The sequence below is a fragment of the Chelon labrosus genome, assembly GCF_963514085.1.
Source record: "Chelon labrosus genome assembly, chromosome: 6".
Lineage (NCBI taxonomy): Eukaryota > Metazoa > Chordata > Actinopteri > Mugiliformes > Mugilidae > Chelon > Chelon labrosus.
In genome coordinates this window covers 18429962-18447713 of record NC_140342.1, presented here as the reverse complement: position 1 = coordinate 18447713, position 17752 = coordinate 18429962, and the positions used below count along the sequence as shown (strand labels likewise).

Genomic DNA, 17752 nt, shown 5'->3' with positions numbered 1-17752 from the left:
TTACTCTGTTACATTTAGCAGAGTCGCTTCAGTCAAATTTATATATTTATTTACACAAATATATATTATATATATTAGATTATTATTATATCTATATAAAATATTATGCATTATCATTACGATTGAAAAAATATGAATGCATCTTTTTACTTAATATTGAACATCAAATGTGTAGTTTAATGTCTGAAATATGTAATTATTTCAAATTATACCACAGTTTTGAGCGTTTATGAAACAAAAAGCTCCAAATAAACAAAAAAGAGAAGTGAAAGTTTCCAAAAGTCAACTATCAAAAGTTTCCTTTCTTCTTTAGTTTCTTTTTTCTTCTTCTTCTTCAGTTAAAAAATACAAATATATGTACTGCAATATTAAAAAAAAAAAAAAAACAATAAAAACACAGTCACACAGTTTGTTTCACATTTTATTGTGGTATGTGACCTGACTTGATCCATAAGAACCTAATAAAGGCACAATCAGCCTTAAGCCTGACTACAAACTTCTGCTCAGTCCTCAAGCATTACATGACCTGGCAAAGGTCAATCACAGAATAATAACAACTGATTATGCAAATTATAAACATGTAAAATGGTTCACATATTGTATTTGGCATAATGAATAAAACATCTTATGATGGCTACATTACAAAACATTTACATATCGTTAATGTGTACCTCATATAAAACTCATACTGGCAGTCTAAAGTCTAAGAAAATACTGTCCCGTCATAACAGCAGCACCGCTCTACTCTCAAAGAAATACTGACGCTGAGATTTCAGTTTTAAAAAGCTTAAAATTTACATTTACTCTTTCTGGTTTGGCATTTTGTCTGTTTTTGCAGTCGTTTGCTGGTGCAGAGTGGAGCTTGTTTCTAATTACAGTTCTGAATCTGTGATTAGATTTACTTTACAGAATACAAAATAGCTCCACGTGTAAAAATTTAAAAAAGCAGTCAGGAAATGAAACGATAGGAAATTCAATCCCAACCAACAAGTGTTTTTTTTTTTGGTCAAATATTATTTACAGATACACATGTACAACAGTGGCTGCACCAAATAGGGACTTTTAGTAGAGCCTAAATAAATGACTACATTCTCATGTATGATAAACCAATGCAAATAGTGGGATGGCTCTGGGCTTGATCTGTCTTTTGCACCATACTGAGTTGTAAAGTGCCTTTTAATTTCAGTCCGAGTGTCAGTGACGCTCGACTGGGCTGGCTTTATCAGAGTCCTCTAGTCCATGTAGAGCTCCTCCTCATGTCCTTCACTATCGTTGCATCTTCAGCCTCAACTTCATCTTCTTCACCTTTACTCCAGAGGCAGCTCCCACTGCCTTAAATGGATGCTATAAGACTGGAACGTCCACTATGAAGAGAACAAACATCATATATAAGATACATTTTATGTGATGGATAGCTGAAATATTTAGCTAGAGTGACAGCAATATACCTTTACCATTGCAGACATTTGGATATGTCATAGCAGGAAAAACACTGATATATTAACAATGGCTGCATTCCTCTTAGCAGAGTTTCTGACACTTTATTAACATTTCCACCCATTCCACCTGTGCTTTTTCTATGTTATCTGCAAAACTAAACACACTGCATTATAATGACAAAGGAATTATGAAAAATAATGATCCAATAACATTTTAGATTCGAATCTTATCTCAGAATCAAATTCCTCTGGATGTCTTTGTCAAACACCATGCTGAAATTAAAGACCAAACTGGGACAAGCTGACGGCTTTCTTTATGTTATAATAAACAGATCCGGGGCAGAGCCAAAAATGAAATGTCACTGCTGTCCAAAAAAACAATTTAAAGTCAACACAAGGTGTTCAGAATCACACGGTTTGCTAACGGGCAATGCATGCATTCAGTAGTGCATAAAAAAACAAACAGAAGCTTCCCAAATTCAATAAGGCTTGATATTTAGAGGGTACTGACAGTCAGAGGCACGTTCACAGATGAAACCGATGCGGTCAGTGCAGTAGAAATCATTCCAGTTGGCATTATGGATAAGGCCAGCACAATCCTCGCCATCTTCATGGCCATGAGTCCAGTTATCAGGCTGGCCAGGTTTCCACTTCCTGACGACAATCACAAGGACAACGTGTTACACTCATAGATGCACGTTGATTTGAACTGAATGAAGAAAAGGGTCTAGTCTTATATCGCAAAAATAGATTTGAACATTCATAACTCACTTGAAAACTGGAATTGTGCCATCCACCCACTTCCAGACGTTTTCTTCCTCCTTGTCAGTGAGTCCCAGCCAGAAATAGCCTTTTCCTGCGATTGCAACTCTGATAAATTGCTGCAGACAGAAAAGCAACAAGTTAATTTGTTCATATCAGTTTAAACTGTTTCTCTAATATCAGTGATAATATTACGCATAATATCCGGTTCTCACTGAACTGACCTGTTCCTCATCGTCATTAATAATGAGCATATGAGATGATTTGTTGGTGCAAAACTGGTTGGCCTCGTCAAAGTTGAGTCTTTGAGCCCCAGAGGAGAAGTAATAGCAACTGTTTCCAAACTTTCTGAACTCAGGTGGACAACCTGCAACAATTCATCACCAGGATTGTCATTATAAAAGTAAAATCAGCAGAGATGTAGTTTGACTCAATTTCCTGTGTTTAAGGAATAATTTAACTCACCAGGCGCTGGGGTGGTGGCTATAGGCTCAGACACGCGGCCTTGTGGTTTCTCCGCTGGTTTAGGAGGTTGAGTGGGTTTGGGGAGCTCCTGAGTGGGCTGAGTTGGCCTTACAATTGGGGGAGGTGGTGGCTTCACATGTATTGGAGGTACTAGTGCAGGCATCCCTGGTAACCCTGGAGGACCAGGAGGGCCAATGGGTCCAACAGGCCCACGAGGCCCCTCTAAACCTGCAGGTCCTGCTGCTCCTCTTGGCCCCTGTGGCCCTTGTGGTCCTGCTATACCTGGCTGTCCATCCCTACCCGGAAGCCCTTGAGCCCCAGGGTCACCTTTCTCACCAGGGTTTCCAGGTCGACCTCCCGACCCTCTCGACCCTTTAGCTCCTGGAAGACCACGAGCCCCGGCTGCACCTTTTGGACCCGTCGCACCTGGTGGTCCAAGAGCACCTTTCTCTCCCTTAGATCCCACCAATCCTGGCAGCCCTTTGTCTCCTTTGTCACCCTTTGGTCCTGTCTGGCCCATTGGCCCCTGAGGACCTCTGTCACCCTTGAGGCCTCTTGGACCTGGTGGACCTGAACCATAAAAAGAGCAGATGAATGGGCTATAATATATGTGGCATGGATGAGGTCTTAGCATTAGACACCAGCAGATATAAAATGTACTTCCTATCAACATAAATTCAATCTATATCCCACAAATTACAGAAATAACTGGACATGCTAAATATTCCTTCCATTCTTACCCTGCAGGATAGTGAAGTTGGTGATAAGCTGTGAGTGCTTGCTGTCCACCAGCTTCATCTCCTCCATCACCATAGACAATTTGTCAACTTCTCTGTCCAGCCTTGCTGCCAGATCATCCTGCTGGGTACGCAGATCGTTGCTGTCTGCCTTGGCCTCCGCCACACTTCCATTCAGTCCCACTATCAGGTCTGAATGTCGCATCACTGTCTCAGCGCAAGACCTTAGGCCGTTCAGGTCGGAGTTGATCACTCCTAAAATCTGTGCGGTAAAAGTCACGTTTCCACTCACGCGGTCCATGTCGTTCTCCTGTTTGTCCAATCGTGCTTCCATCACATCGAACTTGAATGAGGTGAGGTGATCGTGGTCTCTCTGGTGGTCCATGAGCTCACGCAATCTCTGGTCGAGTCCTTCAGTGAGGGCTGAGGTGTTCAGGATTTGGCTGGCCAGAGTGCTGAGCTGATTTCCCAAGTCATCCAGAGACTCTGAATTGGACTTGGCCAGGGCCGTGTTGTTGGCGGCCAAAACCTGAATGTTCTGGACCTTTTCTTTTAGCCACTCTGTGTCAGCCCGAGTCTGTCTGGCTGTTTGCTGCAGAATCTGATAGTCATTCTTCAGCTTCTGAACTGCCTGACCAGCATCTTCAACCGTCTTCTGCAGCGTGCCGAGCAGATTGCGCTGCTGGGCCTGCGTGATGTTCAGCGCGCTGATACTAACCTGGGTCTGGCTCTGCACTTTGACCTGGCTCTGTATGTCCGACTGGAGCCGTGCAGTGCTTGTCTGGAGGTCGTCAATCATTCCACTGTAGGAGGCCAAGGTCTGGTTGACCCCACGCAGCGAAGCGGTGTTGCCTTCCAGAACACTCTGCAGTGAGACATGGCCATTTTGCATGTCATCTCCTGTGACCCGCAGTTCTTCCAGCATGTCCCTGTTGCTGGTTGCTCTGAGGGCAATGTCTTTCAGCTGGCTCTGTAATGCTTCCAGATCAGACTTGAAAGTCATGATATCACTTGTGGCATTAACTGACTTCTCTCCTGCTTGATTATCTGAGAAGATGACACACAAAGAAAAATAAATAATAAGAAGAAAATCCAAATACTTGTATGGTAAAATGTCACAGCTAAAACCTCCTTCCTGTACGCAACTTCCAAACAGTTGTTATGGGTGAAAATCTATGCTATAGTGAGTTAGTGAAACTTACCTAGTTTCTTTAAGTCTATCTCCACAGCATTGATCTTGCCTCCATAATTCTGCATGCCCTCTGTGACATTGTCCATTTTCTGGACCACTAAGAGAAGAGGAAATGTGACACACACATAACTCTTTAATGCTGTTGCAGCATTTGTACAAAGAATCATTAGATAGATAGATAGATAGATAGATAGATAGATAGATAGATAGATAGATAGATACTCAAATTTCTGGACAGCAGAGGGCGCTGCTGCATTCACGCCTCTCCTCCACTGACTAACAGAGAAGTCCAGCAGCAATACTGACACATGCTTCTGAACTAAGAGAAGAGTTTCCTAACATTTCTGTCACCAGGCAACCGTCCGATATGTTGATCAATATACTTCTCAATTTTCTGAGTACATTCACAAATTCCACTTCATGAGTATAATGAGTATAAACGATGTCAAGCCCATAATGAATAACACACTCCAACTCTGGTTCCGCTCTCTCGCTCTATCTCTCTTTACATGTGCAGCAGGAGTCCATCTCTCCTCCAGGCTTTGTTTTTCTGTCAGTATGTGGGCGCCTAAAAACTGAACTGGAAAACATCCCAAGCTTCCACTGTTATCATTCCAGGAGTGACAAAAACACGCAACAATAACATGTACTTGGGACAAACAAAAGCACAAGGGCCCAGTTTTGGAGTGCTGTTTGTCCACTGCTAAGTGCCAGAGTATGAAACTTGGATTCTTGTTTCTTCTAAAATGCCAATTTCTTTTCATTCTTAAAGGCTGCATATATTCATGTAGAAGATTACAATAATTAAAACACTGTAGTATAGAATGAACACATTTCCCTGCCAATCCTGAACATATCTTTCCATTCTCCCCACATTCCTGTACCGGAAAAGCATTATGAGTTATGCAAGGCTGCTAATTTAAGTGCGGCTTACAGGCTGCCTATTGAGACAAGTTATGTTAGGCCGTTACCCAACATGAGGCCTTGCAGATTAACACTGATCAATGCCACTGGAGCAAACACTTAGTGACACAGCAGGTAATACAAACAATTCTTCAGCAGCAAAGGGTCGTTTGAGGGCCAAGAGTTTATGCAAAGTTGGAAAACTTCGTAGTAGAGAAAAACCCAATGAGGAATCCAGCACACATTGGTTTCTTGCAAACTATTTTGGACATTTGCAGCCATTTGTGAGTCAACCTGTGGTTCATGAGACAACAAATTGCTACCAAGCCATAAAATCTCCTCTGGGTTTTTGAGCCAGGGTACTTGCTGCACAGTCATCTGGTAGACATTATAGAACCAAACCATCAAAATCACATGGTCCCCACGCTGACACAGAGGCAAAGTTGGAAAACCAAAACAATCCTGACAGCCCTCTAAAGACGTAATACAGATTTCAATCTAAACTCGTAGACAGTCATTCCCAGTTGGGCAAATGCGCTATTTGTTGCCGGTGGAGCAGATGGAGTTTGTCGATATTTTGCTCAGGGATATTTTGACAGGTTTTCTCTGACTGATCTGGGCTACAAATGTGTGAGATTGGACAACACACAAAGTGCATTCCATGCCGATGGCGCCAGAGATAACTGGAATCACTTTCTGTTTCTATTTAACATCATTTTACTAGTTCAAATGGAGTGAAACTGAAAAAAAAAAATGTAGTAACAAGAAAAATGTTGCACAGTGTGTTTCCTTTCTCAAATTATGGCCAATCTCCGAATGAGAGCAGTTCAGTGGAGACTAAACAATGAATCCTGACTCTTCTAGTTGTAAATCTTAGGCTGAACTCTTGAACATGGCTGTTGCCTTGTGACAGCACCATTTGAACATTTTCAAACGTCAGAGATAAAGACAGAGTGATTGCACATGGTGGAACAAAGACGAGTAACTAAAGGGAAAATTTGTGAAAAACTGATTTCAATTGTGACATTTCACTTTTATGATGAAAACTCGAACAATTAAACTTGAGACTCAATCATTTTACCGGGTGAGCGCTTTGAAGTAAGTCTATTCATTCTATATTTTGCAAAACAAGACGGGTGGTTTGAGCCTAATGTCACAAAGCTAAACATGCTTACAACGTCAGTGTTAGCATGCTAACGCTGCCTTCAAATGGGGTCACGTTTGTTGTGCTCACACGAGGAGATCATATGAACTGCCCTAGAGTTGTGACGTGCTTGATGACGTTTTTAGAAATGGCCGATGGTAAGTATGTATACATTATATTATAATATGTCTTTCATAATGTCCTTGCATTTCCTATATTAGATTATCCGGTTGTTAGCTTGCTAAACTAGACACGAAGAGTTGCTCAACATGTTCTCCCAACTTAAGTCTGATTAGGTTAAGGCATGGCTCCATACATCGTAGCCTGACGTTTCTCTCCCCATAAATGTAACTACGCCTCACGCCGTCGCAGGCCGCAACAACTACGATTGGTCCGAAATGCCTTTCCCCATCCACATCTCTCTGTGGCCGGACAAGCACAGAAAACTCTCCCTTATTCAGCTTCCCAGTAACCATCCGCTCAGGCGTCTTTTCTCTTTTCTGAGTTGCAGTGATTTCAGTAAAAGTAAGTACTATTAGCTTAGCATGTATTGGCTCTCACGCAACACTGCGTAGAGCTGTCATGGGAGTGTAAACCGAGCTTTACAGCTGATGTTATCACTTAAACGCCAAGCATTTTGTGCACATGGCTTCCCATGTTGTAATCACATGAGTTCTGTTTGAGGGCAGCCTCGCTTTTCTTTCTTTCTAGAGCGCTACATGGAAGGTCAAGGCCTCACGAGACATCTAACACCTCAGACCTGCACGACAACCCCCTTTTTATAGGACTCATTTTTACATATCACATTTTTGATCCCAGGCCATCGAGGTGGGCCAGTGCCTTGTGTTTTTTGAAGTGTGTTTCACTTGCATGGTTGTGACAAACTAAACAGAACAGGACCATAACTCATTCTATCCATTACACCTGTGTACATCAAGCACATAAGTCATACACGTCAAAAATGACTTCTGTGAAAGAGACTTTCTGACCTCTTAAGAACCTCTGGATGCTAGCAGATTGTGAAGAAGGTGAATGGTGGGTTTAAGTGTATTGTGTATTTCAGCCACAGCTTTGAAATCTGGAAAACTACAGTGCTGTGCAAAAAGGTACAACCTACCTTTGTATCCGAGGACAGCCACTGCTATGGTGAGCAGGGCACAAAGCACGTAGAGGAGTGCAATGGCTGCCCGTAACGCCCAGTCATTTTTACACTTGGTGCACTCCGTACCCTCCTGAATACCTGCAACATACAACAGAATCTGTGTCACAAATGAATGAACTTCTGCCTTAAGCAAAGGAATTTAATATTGGGAAGTCATACATACATTGTGCAACTGCAGAAGGGAGTTAATAATAAGTGAGCTGACTTTTGAGGTTTTCATTCAAAAGTGAAGTCACATGGCTGACGTTTTATCCATTTCATAACCCAGTTTGGTCCTGCATGTCTGCAGTGGAACACGCTGTGCCTCTCTACAGCCAAGTACCAATTGAAAACACTCGGGCTCATGAATAGACGAGAGAGACTCACTACGAAACCTTGGAAACGCCGCACATGTGTTATCCATACGGCAGAGAAACCGAAACAAAACAAAACCATTCCCCTTGTGTTTCATTCCTCACTGCCACCCGACCCAAACCAACAGGGCAGTGAAAGGTTCGGTCAAATACGTCACAGATATTCACCGCTGCTTCCTGAAAATCAACAAGACTAAGTGATACAGTGCTAAACGTTGTGGACAGGATGTTTACTTGACTCCACTCGAACTGACCAAGTAGCCTCTGGCAAGCGGAGAGAGAGGGCAGCTGGTGTATAACAAGCAAATAATGTCTTTATGTAGCTGGAACAACCTTTAAATCAGATTACAGAGGAAGAGAGAATTTATGGAAACACTTCTCAGACAGGAAGTTTAGAAAATAAAAATTCTCGAGCCTGATTAACAGAAAGCGGAATTGAAATACATTTTTATCAAATGTCCTTATCATGCAGACAATCGATTTGATAAAATTATAGTTAATTGGGACTTTTATTTTCACTCTGACCATTGGTATATGAATTGTCTTTGTGCTGGAAAGACTGATTGGGCATAACATTTAGACGACTATACAGACTGTGACCAAACTAACTGTTATGATGGAGTGGCTATTGCTTTATGAGGAGGTCAAAGATCAACCAGGAAAACCAGTAAGCAAAACCAAGGTTTCAGCAACTGTCAGTGCTCATGTTTCCTATATAACGCTATTATCATAACTCAGATATGATAATACATTGTAATAAACCCAGATTTTCATCTAAAGGTCCGGAGGCATGACATGAATTACAGATGAGTGGGAAGTATCACCCAACATTAATGCAATTACTCCAACAAAACAACAACAAATACTACTAAAGATCTGAAAACATCCTCTTATATTGATGACTGTGCAGCTGGACCGACGTCTTCACATGACTCCCTCCCTCAAACAGCACCAGAGGCGTAGCTCCGTCCCTTTAGGTCATGTCACCCATGATGGGACCGAATATGAAGCTATCCTTCCCAGTCAGTGGTGGGCCAGGACCACCAGAGGGGTACTGGGGGGTTTTGGACCCACACATCTGTGCAAACATCACTTCTGACCACCTCAAAGAAGGGGCCCCTAGCGTGGGCCCAGACATGGATACGCAGGCCACTGTTGTCCTTACGTGTACCAAGAGCCTCATGTTGGGAGCGAGTGCGGAGAACTCCATCAGAGAATCTCCCACTGGTCCTCACCACACGCTGCTTAAAGGACAACATCGCACCATGTAAACAAGCAGCCGAATGTCTGCAGGTTCTGGGTCAAGAGCGAGTCACAGGTGGTATTTCTGTGTTTATTAGACTTTAAAGTACCGTGGCAGTATCATATGAGCATTCTTTAGGCTTGAAGGGTCAGTGGATTTCAAATTATTTCTTGCAACCAAAACACTTCTCCTCCTTACTCAGCCTTTTTCATATATAATAAAAAAATAATACTTCAATTATTAACTTTTCCACAATCTTCCTCAACTAACAAACACATCCGTTTAGGTACAACGCCCCCACATGCTGTTGTTGATTAAATTACAGCATTATTACCGCACCTTACTGGTTAACACTCTTATTTACCATATTTTAAAAATATACAGTATAGTTTTAGTAATATTCAAACAACATATCTGGGTACTTTGAATTCAAGAGTGTCGAAAAACGACATCCAGCAGACTCAAAATGCATTTTAAACTTGCAAAAGAAAGGCAGGACTGAACAGGACTGTTATGATCTGTTCCATAGTGAGGGGGCAGCGATGGAAAACGCTCGGTCACCTTTGGATTCCGGCCTGGAACGTGGAGGTTAAAGCTATTTTTTACCCATCACGGAAAAAAAAAAAATGTCTATGATTATAAAATCTTGACCAAAAAGAAGGGCTTGAACGGTCAGGACTCTATGTGCAGTTGCGGTCTCTATATTAGCTTCAGCTACAGTTAACACAAATATTACATAGCACACGTTGTGTTGTATAACCTGGCTGGGACAGGTTACAAATGTTCTCCCCACACCGATGCTTCCTGCAGAATGAACAAGGGAATTCATTCTGGGCAGGGCGGCTGGTGACTCCGTCCAGGGTTGCAACATTTTCCCACTGGGTCCACTCCAGAGGGTTTTTGCTTAAATGCGAATTCTGTCTGATGTGGTGCACAGTAATCACGAAGAGAAAACACTTCCAAGGTAGCTGCGGTACGTCTGTTGCGTAGAAACCAGAAAGAAAAAAAAAAGAAAAACTTCTGTGTTTGACAGTGAAATACACAGAGGACGCTAAGGTATGTTAGGTTAATCATGGTGAAGTGCTGTGAAGTATCCTACTCATATATCCTGATGATGACAATCCAACCACACTACAGCAATGTCTTTAAAAGTAAAGCATGTCGTGTACAATTTATATGAAAGATCCAAGGGTCAGAATAATGGATAGCTGAATTTCTGACAAAATAAATCCAAAAATCACCAAGTAATTAATTTCTTGTTCGCACGCCCTGCTCACCAAGCCTTGCTCGCTACGGCCGCGCACACAGCAGTCAGCAAGTTTCATTCAGCACCGCCGTGACTTATAGCTTTCGAGCATAAACGGCCGCTGCACATAAACATGCTGACACGCGCATGTCACAAGCTGACTGAAAACACATTGGGAGCCGAGGAGCTGGACAGAAGCCAGGACGTCCCAATCTACAGGCTGGACATGAGCCATAAAATCCCCAAGAGGTAAATAAATGCCAGAAAAGCCTAGAAAAAGCAGCAGTATGGCGGGGAGGAGGGATACTGTGTCTTATTATGGCTGTCAAGTGAAACCCTGTGTACCTCTAGTTTAGGCTTGTTTTTTATGGGTTGAGATCATGGATGGAGAAAAAAAAAATGAATGTTGTTTTTCAAAAATATGTGGACAGTTTATGTTTTGGTCCAGACGTATTTCAACTATATGATCTACTACAGAGGAATTTGCTTCAAACATGGAGCTGAGTTGCTCTCGAGTGAAATGTCTCAAAAGCTACTGAAAGAATTGCGGTTTTTATGTTTTCATTTACGTTTTGTGAAGTTTTCACACGATATTTTAGTTTTTTTTGGGGGGGGGGGTACAATTCTGTAAAACTGATGACTTTCTCACAAACCAGGTGTAATCTGAGTTTAGTGTTCATCTGCAAAATGTTACAGTTCTAACATCAAACGTGTTTAGTACAGGCCAGCATGTTATAATTATAATTAATATTTAGCAGTGCACAGCTCAACGGACTGTTTTCAAAAGAAAGAAGCAAGAAACAGTTTGTCATTTGTGCAGCTCTCTTGACTGCCTTGATCCTTCACAGTAGATGCTCCCTAGTGATTTTTTGCTGGCACTGATCCCTGGAAGAAGCCGCGCTCGGTTGTGGATCAGTTTTATCGTCGCTAATTGCTTCGTTGTCGTTGTTAAAGTGGAGGAAAGACAGAAGCAGATTGGGAGAGAGGAAGAGAAGGAAGGAGGGAAGGATGGGGCAGTCCAGCGTGGTGTCTGTAAAACAGCTGTATTTCATTTGGACGTAGTCAAAAAAAAATAAAAAAAAATAAAAAAAAAATTCAACACTTTCCATGTACCTGCCATTAGACATGCCTGAATGCCTCATCTCACTCCTGGCTGGCAGTGGAAATTTCCATAGCAACACAAAGAAAGCCTGTACAGACGGGAGCCTTTTTGTGTGAAGAGTCTTTGTGCAAAGTGTTAATACTATACTTCTACTGGGAGGCTACCGCAGGAATTCTCTGACTTCTTTCTATTCTGTGTTATATGAAAACTGGATGTGATCGCAAGCCAAGCACCAGCACAGGCTACGCTTTTCTTCTCCACCTGGATGGAGTCTGACAGAGCACAACGCTGCCAAATATTGAATTTTTTATATATTTTATTTTTTTGTGTCTCACATTCCAAGGGGGAACGCAAATATTTTTCTTTTAAGTGGTTGTGGTATCCATCCACAAATGTACAAACTGTCACAACTGCCATTACATCTAATTGTGGTTTCACGTTGCAGTTTGTAATTCCCAGACTTGCGCTGAAGCACTATGGTTTAAAAAGAAGAAAGAAAATGCTCAGACAAACCGAGATACACACAAGCAGATTCACAAAAATGCTTATCAAACAAACACGTACCGCAACTGGCAACTGAAGATGGAGCGCTAAACACAGAGTACAGCTGAGGTTTGACGTGAACTTTCATTTCAATTCAACCCCATTTTATTTTTATAGCATCAATAACAATACAAGCTGTCTCAAGGGGCTTTGCACAACCCGGAGCCTGAAACCTCCGAAGCAAGCACTAAGACTGGCCAGGAAAAACTCATATTTAACAGGAAGAAACACTGAGCAGAAGACATGTCGCTCTGGAGAACCCATCTGATTGAGACAGAGCAGCAAGAGAGACAGAAAAACAGGGAGAGCTGGTAGAAGGCTACAACACCGCAATGAAACTTTGACATATGGCACTATTGAATAGTTAGGATATTGCATGTTTGTACATTTCATCCTGAGTGAGAAAATCCATCCAGCAGCATTGCACCTTCAACCTCACAGTGGCTGCAATCAAAGTCAGGATCACCAAAGTAATCACTCTTCATCTTCTGGTGAGCATGAACTAGAACATGTCATAGTAATTCGCCCAAAGACGTTGAGCTATTTCCATCTGGACCCAACTAGCAAACTGATTGAACCAACCAAAAACATATTTTTCCCATTTCGTAGCCATCAACCATGTTCTCCTTTGGACTACAACTGTTGTATTTGTGTTAATGTATCATGTGTAGTGCAGATGAAGGGGAAAAAAAGTGATGCCTGACTCCATTCCATCAACCTTTAACTGGGCTAACAGGGTGCGCTGGGGTCGTGGTGTCCCAATCCCCCCCCCCCCCCCCCCCCCCGCGGCCCTTACAGCTAGCAGTCGCCAACTGGAATGTTAACAAGTAGGCACTATCCAACAGAGGAAGTTACTACTGAGACAAATTACTAAGACATTAAGTTCCTTGAATTGCTGAGCCAGCCTTGCATGGACTATGTTTTTTTTTTTTTTTTTAACTCCACGCTAACAGGTTTACAACGCTTTAAATTGGGCCCCGAGTCTTCTCGCACATCTGGACCTTGTTACACTGGAGCCAAATCAAAGGACGCATGCAAACATTTGATACATCATCCCTTCATGCCAAGCATCATAAGAATAAGAGGCCGTGCGTCTTAACTGTGCCGTCGGCAGGCTTGTTTTGGGTCTTTTTCGTGAGATGCTTTTTTGGAGGTAGTCGCTTCCCTCGCTTGATGAGTAAGGAGATCGGCGGTTTACGGTCCCGGATTGGTATGTTTGAGTTGTTTGGAGAAAAATAACATATGGATGGCTGCATGTCTGAACAGGATGCGCTCATTACGCTCGCACACAAACACGTTGCCTAAAGCTGACAAAGCTGAATGGAGCTCTTTGAAGGCTTTGACCAAAGACCATAGCATAAATACCATCCTGGGCTATACAATGAGGATGGGCGTCTAAGGAAAACATCCTCTTTGCCACCCCCTTCAGCCATTGAAGTCTACCCAGATTTGTTTCTCACTTGTGAGAATTATGTTAAAGAATATATAGAAATCAAACAATTGCACCAGAAAGACTTTTTAAAACGATTTTAAAGAGCTGTCTGGATGAAATGACATTAAGATCAACCTGGGCCATTTCACATGAGGTGTATGAGGGTTAGCCCAAACATTAGGGATAGCTGAATTACACTGTTTCATGTCTGATACCAATCCAATACCATTTTGTTCTGTCTATTGAACAACTAACCTCTTATCAGCATATTTGTCTGAATGCTCTCATTTCAATGGTGCTGCTGCAAGTGTTTAGTCAAGTTTGTCAAGTTGATGATTCCAACTCTTTCGCCTCAGCTCAAAACACTCACACTGTATTAATTACACTTGATTATTTTTTTCTTCTTTGAACTTAAATTAACTCCAGCTCATCTGTATATCTCATACTTTTTCTTTCCAATGTTTGATCAAGTGATTTTGTCTAGTTTAAGGCCGACACAGACATTGATTATTTAGGGGTCATCATCCCTAAAAACAAATAAAGATAAAGATTAATAACACTGGAAAGGTCTTACTTTTTAAAAACAAGTCGTACTATTAACCAGTACGTTTCTAACAGTCCCTTAATATGTGATTCTTTGCGTCTAGTTGTTATATGATGCTTTTGAAAGAAGAAAAAAGCGTGACATTAATTTGCTAAGAATCAACTGCGGTCTTTTCAAACGCCACCTGCATCCGTAAACACACACACAAATCGCAAATCCCTCAAGTACTCCAGCATGTTTTGGACACACGCAAGTTCCATTGAAGTTTTGCAGCAAAAGAGAGAAACAAAGAAGATGCTAAATCATGCTAAAATAGCAGAACACGACCTATTAAAAAAGAGTCTCAGGTTCAATGAAGCAGTGAACGTGGAGTTGATTAGATCTGGTTTTGTCATCCCATCTGCGCTCAGTTAGAAGAAGACAGACTATGACATATGGGTTATATATATATATCGTAATCCAAAGACAAAGACTTTAAAGCACGCAAGTGTGCCTCATAAACGGAGCTGGACCGCTGTATTGGGGATACTTTGTGAGGCGGGATTGGATATCCAAAAGGCTCTGTGTTGTTGTCAGCAGTTTCCATTAAAACCAATGCTCACCTCTCCTGATCTGACAGCGTATGATGAGATTAGGACAGTTGGCATCACATCTGCTGCCACAGGTTTCAGGGGGAAGAAATACCAACTACTCACTGTGCTATAAAATATAACTTGTGATGTGGGTCCACCGTGAGCTGGCAAGCAGAGGAGGAGTTGGCAGGCAGGAGCATTTGATGTAATTGAGACTTAACATTCCCAGGGAAGGCAGTAAAGTGCAACTCAAACAGCACCTGCATCTACACTATTACGAAGGAATGTTTTAAAAGCAGATACATGCATAATGCACACTTGTTAGCTTATGATAAACTGCATTTTAACTTTGCTACTCATTTGGGCATGAAACTAAACGTGTGAATTCCTGCTTTAAAAGGCCGATTACACTTTATTTGATATCCCAGTGCTCTGAAAAAACAAGCATGACTCTGAGAACCACTTGCTGTTTCCTTCTGCTGAGAAGGGAGCACTCATCATAAATATGGTATGGGCATATTTGAACAAGGTAAACGAACAAGGTTTAAAATATTTGCCTATGCCATATAATTAATTAGAGCACTTAAAGCTATGGTGCAGGACATTAACACATAAAAGAACGCCCGCTACATTCAAGCCCTTGCTAGTTCACGCAATGCTGATTAAGCTAATCAGCAGCAGGGTAATGTCTTTGTATTTTGCAGTATACGGGAGTGACATTCCTGTGCTTGCTTACCTGTAGAATTTATTTTATTTTACATCAACCAGGAATGATTATTTGCCATGGCTGAAAAGGGGGAACAGACGGAGACGGAGGAGTCAGCAGCATCTAGAAGTATGGTGGAGTTTACAAATGTAACTACGATTTCTCTGACTGCACAGTTTTTGGCACTCGGGAAGGTTGAAATCCGAGCTAGGGAGCAGCCAAGAAAAGAATATGACGCTCAATAATAAAATAGAAACTCATCAGTCAGAAGAAGGATTAAAGTGTGAAAAAACACTTTATGTAACTGCTCTCACTGCTAGAAGAGTCACAGGGTTTGCACCGCAGCTTTAAGCAGCTAAGAAAAAACTTATACGTAAAGACCCAGAACATTAAATTCCACGCAGTCTTCCATGCACGACCTTCTGCTGCCAGCTTTGCAGCCCTTGCACTTCTGGAACGGTATATTCAGTAGTAAAAAGCAGGACATATCCAATAATAAAACAAAACCGTTCTTTAGGACAGACATTTAACCACCACAATTCACATGCATGATTGTAGAAAAACATGGAAGCCATAAACCAACTTTATTGGCTTGAGTGGAGAACAAGAGACCCCCCTGGCTCCTCCTGCTCATGTTCCAGCGTTGGCATGTTGGAATGAGGTCATTTCACGTAAAACAGGACCATGTGAAGCTCAGAGAGAAGGAGGAGAGGGGGGTCGATCACCGATCCCGCGCTTTCACCATGTCAAGCCTCACCAGATGGGCATCATTCTTTAGGCTTTGACTTCGCTATGGGTGTCGGCACGCAGCCATGCTTACAACGAAGGCTGGAGAGAAGTTACTGCAAAACTTTGTATGATAGTGATAACAGATCAGAAAATGATGAGCTACCATAAACAAGAGTTTGACACTGTAAACATGAAAAATAACCACAATAAAAGAAGACACAGTTGATCCGCACAAGCATAGACCAAACTAGGAGTTGAGCTAAGGACGCTGATGGCGGGGGCCGACGTGTTTGTGCTGCTAAAGGTGGACTCCCTCCAACTGATGAAGTTGCGGTGCATGTGGAAAACATTTTTCCTAAATTGACTGTCTTGTGTTTGAATGCAGTCCCGATGTGAAAGGGCTGTTGTGTAGGTAATTTAACCAACAGGAATTTTAGTTTCTAAAACATTTCAGCCGACACTTATACAATAAACTAGCAAGGGATGCGCGAGTCGGTGGGTCACCCTCTGCTCTGGCTGTCCCTTGTGGGCTCTTAGTGAGCAAATAAGTCCTAATGTGATTTCATGGAGCTTGTCACTTACTTTCCATCTATCCACAGAGTTGGAAAAGAAAAATGTGGTTAAAGCAGCTGTGCAATGCCCAGAAAAAACATCTTCTTCTTCTTCTTCTTTGGCACTTTGACATCTAAACAAACATTTCAAGTCTTTACACTTGGAGCTTACGCAAAGATGAGTGAATGGTTACCAGGAGTTTGCTTGTAATGTTGAATTAGCGACACATTCCCTTCAGACAGCTGGTACTATAGCAGTGAATTGATCACATTCAAATGAACTTATCAAGATGAACAAGTGACTATTGTGTGACACTATTGCACAATTACACTGAAGTGCAGCTGATTATGATCCAGTACAAGTTGCTGTAGCAACACAATAACTGCAGTGTGAACGATGCCTCGTAATTAATTCTGTGTTCCAGAGGTTCCACACTTATTATAAAAGAAACCACATGCTTTGGCATCTTTAGTATAAGAAAAAACACACATAAGATATAAAACCATTTCTGTCACTAGTTTATGTCATCGACAGGGTTAACTCATGTGCACAAGAGGGTCTAATAAAACAAGAACTTAAATGACGTTCCATGCAGCAACGTGCCGTCTCTGATCTTGTTGTTGCTCAAGAAACACGCAATTTCCCTAATTCCTGGAAAAGTGCAACACTCTGTTTGTAAAATGTGTGATCAATATCAAACCGTTCTTTAATTGCAACCATGCTATTATGGAAAAAGAGACATTTTTGAATTTATAATGACTCCCACTGAGAACTATCTGTGTCTTGGAAGACATTTAAAATTCACACGCAGTGAGATCATCCACAAAGTCCGACTAATCTCCACACCACCACTACAACATGAACAGAAAAATACGTATTTTGTCACGTGGGTTAAAAATATTACATTACGTTCTCGTGTGAGCCCA

General features: G+C 41.8%; 1 protein-coding gene across 1 annotated transcript in view; it reads right to left on the bottom strand.

Annotated features, from left to right (window-relative positions):
- Positions 1-433: 433 nt before the first annotated feature.
- The window catches only part of colec12 (collectin sub-family member 12), a 29703-nt gene continuing 12384 nt past the window's right edge, over positions 434-17752 (bottom strand). The window contains exons 3-10 of the mRNA XM_084546664.1: positions 7760-7882; positions 4606-4692; positions 3407-4450; positions 2667-3236; positions 2426-2568; positions 2211-2320; positions 1951-2093; positions 434-1364 (exon numbers count right to left, since the gene is read on the bottom strand). Coding sequence (XP_084402790.1) covers positions 1345-1364; positions 1951-2093; positions 2211-2320; positions 2426-2568; positions 2667-3236; positions 3407-4450; positions 4606-4692; positions 7760-7882 — 2240 coding nt within the window. The 3' untranslated portion in view covers positions 434-1344. The remainder of the gene's footprint in view (positions 1365-1950; positions 2094-2210; positions 2321-2425; positions 2569-2666; positions 3237-3406; positions 4451-4605; positions 4693-7759; positions 7883-17752) is intronic.